At 46.3% G+C, this 11,687-nt stretch overlaps 1 protein-coding gene across 1 annotated transcript in view; it reads left to right on the forward strand.

Moving 5' to 3' along the window:
- The window catches only part of NECAB2 (N-terminal EF-hand calcium binding protein 2), a 298,228-nt gene extending 286,590 nt beyond the window's left edge, over positions 1-11,638 (forward strand). Inside the window, exons 12-13 of the mRNA XM_054049452.1 lie at positions 8,814-8,905; positions 10,406-11,638. Of these exons, the coding sequence (XP_053905427.1) occupies positions 8,814-8,905; positions 10,406-10,434 (121 nt within the window). The 3' untranslated portion in view covers positions 10,435-11,638. The remainder of the gene's footprint in view (positions 1-8,813; positions 8,906-10,405) is intronic.
- Positions 11,639-11,687: the final 49 nt, after the last annotated feature.

The raw sequence follows: 11,687 nt of genomic DNA on the forward strand, positions 1-11,687 counted from the left end.
ACAGATAAAATTCATCATACTAAGTGATGGAGAGTTAGGTCATTGAAAAGAGCCGTAGATAGACAGCGCCTCCTATCAGAGGAACTCCAAGCACTTCAGAAAAGTGAGGATCTTCCCCATTGCACACATGAGGAAGCTAAAGTTCGGCAAGCGGGTCCTGAGGAGGACAGGTCTCTGCTGTCTGAATGCAATGTATTCCCCTGTGTGCCGTGGAACTCAGGGCTTGATTTGGTTCCTTTGCTAGCAGGGGCTCGGGGAGCTGTGGAGGAAGCATGCCCAGCCTTGAAGAGGAAGGTGAATCTTAACGTAGTCTTTTTGGGCACTAAAGGGTAACCCATCAGCTAGAAAAATTTCTTGGCTGCATTGCCACGTATTAGGCACATATCTGGTGGTCATCACGAGGGGGGATGTAGATGCTTGAAGTTGTGCCATTTTTCTATATCACGTACTGTTTAAACATTATCATCACAAAATCACAAAAAGGGCCTGTGATGAGTTTGGTCACAGAGACCCCTTTGGGACTGTCACCTGATGTGCTGAGACTACCAATGAGCCCATTTTCCCTGCCAATTTGGGATTTCAGAACCCTGTCTTGTTGAGCCAGACACGCTAGCCTGCTGCAAACACAAATCCAGGTCTCGTCCACGCCCCCAAAGCTGCAGACTTTAACCAAAACCTGCTCAGCAAGTACTCCTGTCTCCAGCACCCAGACACCCAGCTCCCAGTGGGATCCAAACCCCAAATAAATCTGTTTTACTCTGTATAAAGCTTATACAGGATAAACTCATAAATTGTCCTCCCTCTATAACACCGATAGAGAGATATGCACAGCCGTTTGCTCCCCTAGGTATTAATCACTTATTCTGGGTTAATTAATAAACAAAGTGATTTTATTAAGTATAAAAAGTAGGATTTACATCGTTTCAAGTAATAAAAGACAGAACAAAGTAAGTTACCAAACAAAATAAAACAAAACATGCAAGTCTAAGCCTAATATATTAAGAAACTGAATACAGGTAAATCTCACCCTTAGAGATGTTCCATTAAGCTTCTTTCACAGACTAGACTCCTTCCTAATCTGGGTCCAGTCCTTTCCCCTGGTACAGACCTTGTTAGTTCCAGCAGGCATCTTAGGTGAAAAGCAGGGAATTTCTCATGACTGGGACCCTTTTGTTCTGTTCCACCCCCTTTTATATATTTGGCACAAGATGGAAATCCTTTGTCTCTCTCTGGGTTCTCACCCCTCCTTCTAAATGGAAAAGCACCAGGTTAAAGATGGATTCCAGTATCATGTGACATGTTCACATATCCTGTGAGACTTCATTACCCACTTGTTGGCACACACATGTAAGCCTTCCTGTATAAGTAAACAGCGCCATCTACAACCAATTGTCCTAGTTAATGGGAGCCATCAGGATTCCAAACCACCATTAATGGCCCACACTTTGCATAACTACAATAGGACCTCAGAATTATATTTCATATTCCTAATTTCAGATACAAGAATGATACATTCATACAAATAGGATTAACACACTCAGTAGATTATATGCTGTGTAATGATACCTTACAAGAGACCTTTTACATAAAGCATATTCCAGTTACATCATATTCACACTTATCAACATATTTTTATAAACCATATGGAGTGCAACATCACAGGGCCATAATTCAAAGAAACAATCTAATTTTTGCCCAAAATTGGCAGAAAGCTTCTAAATACCCAATTGGTAATACAACTATGTACTCAAAAGAGTAGTGTTTGGGAAATATTTAGCCCCAGGTGATATATTTTATGCATTTTCCTGTACTTTTTTGCCTTCGGTTAAAGCAGAAGTCTGTAGTCACATGACAGTATGAGCTTGTTTGTACCAGGTTATACATCCCAAAATATTTGTCATTATTTGTAGAATGGACTGTGCTGAGGAAGTTTTTCTGTCTGTTGTTTTTATGAAGTTATGCAGATAATAAGACCCTTGACCCTGAATTATAAAACATATTTTTATGAGAGAGACAAGGTGGGCGAAGTAATAACTTTTATTGGCATAGACTTTTTGTTATCTGCTTGACCAGAGACATAAATCTGAAGCACACATGGTACAATTGTAATGATCTTCTATGATGGAATACAATACAATGACACTACATGTCAACATGTTATAGATCAGTAATGGCTCTTAATAGAAGGGCTGTAGAATGTCTTGCATGACTATATTGTGTGACTAACAAGGTATAACCACGTACTCTTATGTAACCCCCTACATAGAACTATGAGCTACTGAATGTCTAATGCAACACCCCTCCGAGCTATATTTACTCGCAAAAATAGTCAGTAATTTGTAGATATTTGAAACATTTCTACTCCCCCTCAGAATCTGTGGCTGATGCGTTCAATACCCTGTTGCTACACTTAGCAGTGTTTCATGCATCGGAGTACACAAAACCTTCCCTCTGGCATTTGCATCTCCTTGTTGCACAAACTCTCTCTCAGCCACACTGCACAAAGGTGAGGACGGCTTCTGGTGCATAGGGCAGCACCATCATTTTAAGAACAAGCTGCCCCATGCTATCAATCACCCATTCTTTGTTAACAGGGGACACTTGTGGAGACTGAACTGTTGGCTGATTCCATAGGCTTAACTGATCGTTTGCACATTTCAGGGGCTGCCATTGTTAGTGGAAGTTTCTCACTTGTTTTATTCTTAGCAGACAACCTGTAACCACATTATCTAGAGATGCTTGCTTCTTGCCACAGTACAATAGAGATACCAGCGAGATACTGGCAGCTGACCCTGAAAAAGCTGCAGTTGGGTTGGACTGCAGTTACCTACCTTCAAATCTTGCTAGTGATACTGAGCAAGGATTACTTGCTTCAGCTACTGCTTGGTTCTTCATTAACTCTCGGGTTAGGTCAGGTCTGTCTATGATATGAATTCAAAGTAATGGTCCTAATTTATAAACCCATCAACAGACAGACTATGACTACCTCCTAGAATATTTATCCACTTTGATATGTGACCATGGCTGACTTTTTCTGTTCTTCGCTCACACCGTCGACAATGAGCGCAGGCTGATAAATGATAGCATGCCGTTAGGTTACTGACACACTGTAGCTGAAATTTCACACGTGTTCTTGAGATGGGGAAGAAATCTTTTCTTTTGCACAAAGCTAGGGGAAAAATTAGCAGTATTCACACAGAATGCATCTCACCCGTCTTCCCTTGATCTCACAAGTAAAAACTCCCAAACCCAATAATCCAGGCAGTATTAGATGTTCCCTTTGGAATGATGAAGTGGTGCTGCTGTGAGCAAGACGGGGGCTGCTAACAGGCACAAGGCCACACAAAGACTGCAGTAGCATTTCTGTTAAAAGGTGAACGTTCAAAGTGCTCTAAAGTTCATAGAGTCCGATGGGCTTGGAAATTGGTATGCTAGTACAGTGGTTCTCAACCTTTTTTAATTTGCAGACCCCAAACATTTCAAATGGAAATCTTAGACATATCTGTGGGCCCCCCCAGGGGTCCGGGGACCACAGGTTAAAAACCACTGTGCAAGCAGAAGGGCGTGGGTACTATTTGTGGTCGTACCTGAGCTATTCCCCTACCAGCACATGACCTGTGTTTAATTTTAAAGTGCTGTAAAATGCAAATGCACAGCCAGAGAACTGGTAGGACAGTTTAAGACCCGGAGTTGTGTCTGAGGTACAAGTTTGGGGTCATTTGGTGACTAGAACCTCTCCTTTCTCCTGACTTGTTTTTACAATGGGGCAAACTACCCCGGGAACTCCAGTAGAGTGGTGCTGGAACAATCTTTGAAGTGTGGGGTGCTGATGATGGTGGTGGCAGCACCCCTCGTTCCAGCACCACTGCTCCTGGAGCGTTCTAGGTGGAGGTCCAGGAAGAGCTGATGCAGCAGGCATGCAGCGCTGAATGAGTGTGCTCAGTACATGCCACGTTACATGTGGGTACTGCTGGGTTAACTCCCCCTTCAGCTTGCTCAGAAGGGTTTTGAACCTTCATCGCTTACATCTCAAGTGAATGTCCTAAGTGCTGCACGAAGAGGTATTCTGATAGGGAGGGCATCCTCACTCTTTTCTGATGAATCTGTTCCCTTTAACTACATATTAATTGGGCCAAAAGATGCCTCAAAAGCCCTCTGTGGTATGGAGATTAGGGGACTGAACTAAAGTGGGGAAGACCTTGGTTCAAATTCTGCCTCTGCCTGAGCAGAATGCGGGAGCGGAGGGGATCTGCCCCCGGAGGTTAGTGCCCATGTCACTGGACAATGGGCTGTTCTGTGAGGGGCTGTTACACTTTGATTCAGATGTTTGTTTTCTTTAGCCCCAATTCATCTTTAATTAAGTCTTCTGTCCCCACTGGTTAGGTTGCTAACCCAGGCCATGGGAGATCCCAGGTCAAACCCTCCGCAAAGGGGTTTGAACAGGGACCTTCCACCTCCCAGGGAGGGTCAGAGGTGGGAGATCTCTGTCCAAACCCATCTCTGTCCCAAGAAGACAAGGGCATCTGGAGAGCGAGAGAGGATTTGGACAGGGTTGTCCCACCTCAAAGGACAGTCACCAGGGAAGCATAAAAATCCCTTTGCAGCCCCCTTCTTAGCAGGCAGAGGTGGGATTCAAACCAGGATGATAGACTCATAGAGCCATAGGCTTAAAAGGAGCAGATATACTCATTTAGTCTAACCCCTGTCCAGGTGCAGGATTTGTAGTGTCTTAACAATCCAAGAGAGATGGCTCACCAACCTCCTCTTGGAAACCTCCAGCGAAGGTGCTTCCATGCCCTCCTGAGGCAGGCTGTTCCATTGTCCTGCAGATCTCCATTACCCCAGCCCAAAAATCAGGGCACACACCTCAGTGCTGGAGAGCCCTCTTCAAACCCCTTTTCAACAGGCAGCGCGGGAACGTGACCCAGCCTCTCCTATGCCCCAGGCAAGTAAGGGAGTCTCGCTGTGAGCTGGGCTAGTTAATTAAAGTGGAACAGCTTCAACAGCAAGATTGCGGGTGTTTCCTCCTCCCCTCCCCCCACCCATTAATGTATCCCATAGGCCAATGATGTGCGTAGTCAGCTGAGAGGGGGCAGATGAAATCTCTTAGCCTAAAGGTTACACAGGAGGGCTCTGCCCCCTCCCCCGCCCCAGCTGTTTTGTGTGGGATTAGACATGTACATAATCTCACATGAAACAGTTTAGGCACCTGACTCCAAGCGAGGGGTTCTTGGCTGTGGCTCACAAGCCGAGCTAGGCCCCGCACTCCATGACAGGAAGGGTTTAGCACAACTCCCCTCATCGGCATCTCCCAGGAGCTAGCTTAGGTGGCTCCCTGCTGGCTTTTGTGGAGATCATTCGTTGGTGCCGGTCTCTCCCCAACCCTTGAAGAGGGAGCCTAAGGCCCTAACGTGAGCTTTGGGGAGCCCATGGTTGTGCCAATGCTTTCAAAATTGGATTGTGTTTTGCTGAGTTAGGGCCATTTTGGTTTGGCTGTCTGATTATGGGCGGGGGGGGGGGAAGAGAACTGCACCGTGTTCAGCATCTCCATCCACCCTGCTGCTGACCACCAGCTGTGTGCCCAACATACGGTAGCAATGACGTTTTTCTAGCAGAGGGTTACCCAACTTATCTTAAGTACCTATGCACAAACACAAGAAGCCTGGGAAACAAGCAGGAAGAATTGGAAGTCCTGGCACAGTCGAGGAACTATGATGTGATTGGAATAACAGAGACTTGTTGGGGTAATTTACATGACTGGAGTACTGTCATGGATGGGTATAAACTGTTCAGGAAGGACAGGCAGAGGAGTTGCACTGTATATAAGAGAGCGGTATGATTGCTTAGAGCTCCAGTATGAAACTGGAGAAAAGCCTGTTGAGAGTCTTTGGGTTAAGTTTAGAGATAAGAGCAACAAGGGTGATGTCATGGTGGGCGTCTGCTATAGACCACCAGACCAGGAGGATGAGGTAGACGAGGCTTTCTTCAGACAACTAACTGAAGTCTCCCATGAGAACCAGGGCCTGTGACCTGTAAACTTCTATCACCGTGACATCTGCTGAGAGAGCAATACAGCAGTGCACAGACAATCCAGGAAGTCTTTAGAAAGTGTTGGGGACAACTTCCTAGTTGGTTCCTCCAGCACTTGCACCAGGGCCTGTGCTCCTCTTGACCTGCTGCTTACAAACAGGGAAGAATTGGTAGGGGAAGTAGAAATAGGTGGCAACCTGGACAGCAGTGACCATGAGATGGTCGAGTTCAGGATCCTGACAAAAGGAAGAAAGGAGAGCAGCAGAATACGGACCCTGGCCTTCAGAAAAGCAGACTTTGACTCTCTTAGGGAACTGATCCCATGGGAGGCTAATATGAGGGGGAAAGGAGACCAGGAAAGCTGGCTGTATTTTAAAGAAGCCTTATTGAGGGCGCAGGAACAAACCATCCCGATGTGCAGAAAGAATAGCAAATATGGCAGGCGACCAGCTTGGCTTAACAGAGAAATCTTTGGTGATCTTAAACACAAAAAGGAAGCTTACAAGAAGTGGAAATTTGGACAGATGACTAGGGAGGAGTATAAAAATATTGCTCGAGCATGCAGGGGTGTAATCAAGAAGGCCAAAGCACAATTGCAGTTGTTACCCTTCACATCCCTTGCTAGTTGCAAGAAGGGTTTCTACAGGTATGTTAGCAACAAGGTCAGGGAAAGTGTGGGACCCTTAGTGAATGGGGAAGGCAACCTAGTGACAGATGCTGTGGAAAAAGCTATAGTACTCAATGCTTTTTTTGACTTGGTCGTCACAAACAAGGTCAGCTCCCAGACTGCTGCACCGAGCACAGGATGGGGAGGAGGTGAGCCGCCCTCATTGGTGAAAGAACAGGTTAAGGACTATTTAGAAAAGCTGGACATGCACAAGTCCATGGGTCCAGATCTAATGCATCCAAGGGTGCTGAGGGAGTTGGCTGATGTGATTGCAGAGCCATTGACCATTATCTTTGAAAACTCATGGCGATCGGGGGAGGTCCCGGATTACTGGAAAAAGGCAAATATAGTGCCCATCTTTAAAAAAGGGAAGGAGGAGAATCTGGGGAACTACAGACTGGTCAGCCTCACCTCAGTCCCCAGAAAAATCATGGAGCAGGTCCTCAAGGAATCCATTTTGAAGCATTTGGAGGAGAGGAAGGTGATCAGGAACAGTCAACACGGATTCACAAAGGGCAAGTCATACCTGACCAACCTGATTGCCTTCTATGATGAGATAACTGGCTCTGTGGATATGAGGAAAGCAGTGGATGTGATATATCTTGACTTTAGCAAAGCTTTTGATACAGTCTCCCACAGTATTCTTAAAGGACTGTTTGAGTCTTTCATTCAAAAGCTCTAATTGCAATGGCTGAGTTTGTGCAGTAAAGGGCAATGTTACCCACTAGCCCGGGCATCACAATAGTTGCCGTGCTGTGTAAAGAGAGGCCAAATTCAGCCCCCGGGCAAGCCCTGACTCAGTCGTGTTTTCCATACCACTCTGAGCCTTAATCTGCCCTAGCTCCTGTTGAACTGGTATGCCCCAGTAGGGTGGACTCGCATGTGGAGCTGGCTTTGGTTACATGGACTTTCAGCAGAGGGAGGCCCTGCCCCTGCCCCAGTATTAGGTGTGAACTAGCATGAGAGTGGCCAAAAGGCCTTTGGCTGCTGGGTGGGAGTTTGAACTGCAGGCGCTGAAGCAAAACCATGTCCCTAGGTCCTAGCGCCAGCCCTGCACTTGTGGGCAGGTAGAGGCAGGAATGAGGTGGAGGTGGTGACACAGGGAGACCAATGAGTTTGGGGCAGGGGGGAAGTGAGGGGAGGAAGCAGGGAGGGAAACAAAGGTGACAGCAGGTTGGGGGGGTGTTTGCAAAATGTGAGAAACAATAAACTAAGCACAGAATTAAAGGAGTGCCTAGAAGAGGGAGAGAAATGGTTTAAAGTCTGAGTAGAGGCAGTGAATGCCTGCAGCTGGGAGGAGCCACTCTGCGTGCAGGCTTGAGCTAGATCTACACTGCAACAGGGAGGGTGACAGATATACACTAGCTCTGCGTGAGCCAGGGTGCTCCAAACAGGAGTTTGGATGTTGCGGCATAGGCTAGTAGCCGGAGGAGAAGCCCACCTGACACACACACACGGGTCCAAATTTGGAGGGCCTGGGCCAGCTCTACTACAGAGGCAAAACCAGTGATCAACCAGCCAAACTGAATAGTAGAGACCAGGCTCCCAACGGAGCTGCAGGGCCTCCACATCTCTGGAAAGCTGCTGTCTTTATTGAGGTGCCTAAATAGGGCATGTAAGGCTCTAAATTTTAAGCACCCATTTGAAAACTTTGGCATGGATTTAGCTTCCTATTTATTGCTAACTCGCTCAATTAAGCTTCCATGATCAGCCCCTGCAATTTTCAAGACATCGGCTCTCCTCTCTCCTGTTCATTTCTTCCTTCCTTCTTGGAGATGTGGGTGAAAGAGCTACAAAATTACCATGTGCATGAACACAGCTGCCTCGCACAAGACCAATTCTGTTACTATGTAGCTGATTAAAAGTGAGCCTGCTCGATAAAGGAGCAAATACTCTGGATTACTGGACCTGTACATGAAAACCCCTACAAGTCAGCATACGGTGGGACCCTGATATAGCGAGCAAACAAACAGCAACTGCGGGTTTCCCTGCAAACATCCATGTCTTTCTTGATCCCCGTGAATCATTCCTGATTGCAATTCCCAGTAGCAATGGGCACCCGTAACACAGGAGAATGTATAGGCCACAATTAACAGTGTCTCAAACTTTGTTTCAGCCACCTGCAGAGTGCTCCCTGTAAGGGGTTCCAGCATGTTAAAGTGGACACACTGACTCAGCCTGAAGCAGTTTCCAGTGTATCTGTGCCAGGTAAGGTCAACGGATCTTAATAGCTGAAGGGACTTGGAAGCAAAATCCCCATGCCAAAGCGCCTGCTTCAGCCATTTCAGGCAGAAAGGTCTCAAGGGACTAAGCAGCAGGATCTCAGTTTAATCACTAGTGAGCTCTGTACCCTATCAGAAAAGCTACCCTGCAGTCTTGCAGCCTTAAATTGTACCTGTCTGCACATCACTGCCCTGCCCAGTAAATGCCGTTGAACAGTACTTTGTCCTTCAGGACAAAAATGTTAAGCTTCCCGGGGTATATTTTTAAATACATTTAGCTGCAGGCATTAAAACAGCTTGCAGTGCCACAACTCCCCCTCCACACACACTGAGGGCCTGATTCTTCAGGCCCGTAGACCCTCTGGAGTCATTTAAGCCTATGCTGGGTATAAAATGCCCAAATGACGGTGGCACTTGGCCCCCTCAGTGTGAATGACTGTACCCGATAACACACTGGACAATCAGGCCCATGTGTTCATAGCATAGAGGTTACTCCTCCCTGAGAGCAGCATAAAACATTGTTGTGGATTTTTTTGCTTGTGTATGGCGGGAGTTTTCCACTTTAAATATTTGTATGCAACTCAGTGCAAGACAAAATGAGTCCACATTTCTCACTGCTGAACAAAGAAGCGCAGCTGCTGATTTTTCAAATTTGTAAAAGCCCCAGGACTGGAAGTCACGAGATATGGACCAGATGTGGCCCTGTGAAGTTGGGCAACTTTCTAAGGCCCACACACAATTTTTTTGCTGGTGTAACTTGATTGGTTAACAATGTGATTTAAAAAACAAACAACAACAACAAAATAGAGCAATACCAGTAACACCCCTTCCTATGGCTGCAGCTATGCAGTATGAAGGTCCATATGGGAATAAGCTATACCCGTATAACCATTCACCATGTCCACACTGAAAGGGTTGTACCACTTCACCAGTGGGGTATAGTTAAAACAATACACCTTGTGTATGGAGCTAAGGCCTTATCCATTGTGTGCCTCTGTTTGTCCCTGCAGATAATAATGACTTACCTCCCACCAGAGCTGTGAAGTGTAGTTAGCTTGCAAAGCATGAGGGGAAGAGGGTCCTAATGGATGGTGCTAGCATCATGCAGCATTTAATTACTTAAGCACTTCATTTTTCAGCACAGCTGTAAACAGCTGAATTCTGCTCTCATTCTCACAGCTGTAAATTCAGATTGATTTGATTGCGGCAGCTCCTGCTTTACACCAAAGTTACTAATACAGGATTTGACCCCTTGTTCCTCTCCCGCAACATTTTAGCTGTGTGACAAGCTACCTTCCCTCGGAGTGATTTGTTTTGGAGGCAGAGATCAGGTTCTTCCCATTTGTGCTGCTATGAGCAGTCCCGCTTTGACACCGCCTCCTCCTGCCCTCTCCCACCGCACCACCACAGGGAGGGCTGGCCATTGCCCACACACAGCTTCAGGGGCGAGACTGAGCGCCTGCATTGACCGGTTGTTCTCTTACAGCTGCCTGGTGCACTCTGAACAGAGATTGAGTCCTCAGCCGGCGCGGAGTCAAGCAGCAAGGTGACCCGTGGCCCTTCCAGGCTCTTGCCTTTTCTGTCCAGTGACTTCTCTCTCCCTTTGCAGAGGACTAAACTCCTGTCTTTTCTAATGCCTTTGTTACAGGTGATGTCTTTTGAGTTCTCTACTAAGCAAGAATGTCAGCAATGTATTTGCTAGGTGTTTGAGGTGAAGGAAAAAAACATAACCCCCCCCCCCCCCGTCATAGCTCCTAAATGCTCCCCTTAAAGCTTGGGATGGGGCAGAGTCTGCTTGTCTCCTGTCCCCAATAGCCCCATTGCCAGGATTCATGGGTTTTAGTCTTGGCTCTGCGACAGTGGGCAAGTTGCTTATCCTGCCTATGCCTCAGTAAAAAGTGAGGATAATAGAACAGCTTGGCCAGAATGTTCAAACCAGGCGTGCTGGATTTTCAGCACTTCTGTCACTATCTGACAGGATCAGACTCAAGCCCCATCCCACGTAGGATCCTGTCTGAGGGGCCAGCCCCAGGTCACCTCTGTTAAGGAGTCTAAATCTCAACACTGGGGTTAGTTTCTTTGTCTAGCAGTTTTGTAAGAAAATAATCTACAGCATAGCCCTACCCCTGCTGTAAGAGTTCTCCCTGAGGTTTCACTAGTTCACCGCTGCATAGCATAACAGGCCTTACTCCTGGAGAGAAGGAGACATTGTGCCACTGCCTTAGAACTAGATACAAAGGATTCATCCGTTCACCTTTTTTAGATTTTTAATTTGTTCATCGGGTTTCTCCTTTATATTCTGGCTGCTGAGAAGAACCACCTGCCTTTCTCCTTCCCTGCCCAGTCCTACCTCTTGGTTCCACAATTAGTTTCCTTCACATTAACGCCAATGCATGCTAAATAAGCCTTGATGTACTATAGATGCCTTCTGGCTGTAGAAAGTAGCAATCTGTTCCTTTACTAAGTTTGGTGCATTTTGTATTTGTTTCTAATGGGGACAGAAGCAGGGGAGACTATTCTTTGGGATGCAGGCTTGCTTATTTCTTCACTTTGACTGTAACATTTGGTATTATTCTCTCGGTATGTTAGAAATCATCTGGCTTTCAACCCATAGTACACTGTAGGATGTACAACCTGTAAGGAATTTAATATTAGGATATGTACAGTTAGGTAATACAGAGACCAAATAAAATGTAACTGGGAAATGGTGGTGGTTTTATTCTAATCTCTCCTTGCTCTTCAACAGGGAAACTGAATGGAAGTAGTTT

The sequence above is a fragment of the Malaclemys terrapin genome, chromosome 14 (genome assembly GCF_027887155.1).
Source record: "Malaclemys terrapin pileata isolate rMalTer1 chromosome 14, rMalTer1.hap1, whole genome shotgun sequence".
Taxonomy (NCBI): Eukaryota; Metazoa; Chordata; order Testudines; family Emydidae; genus Malaclemys; species Malaclemys terrapin.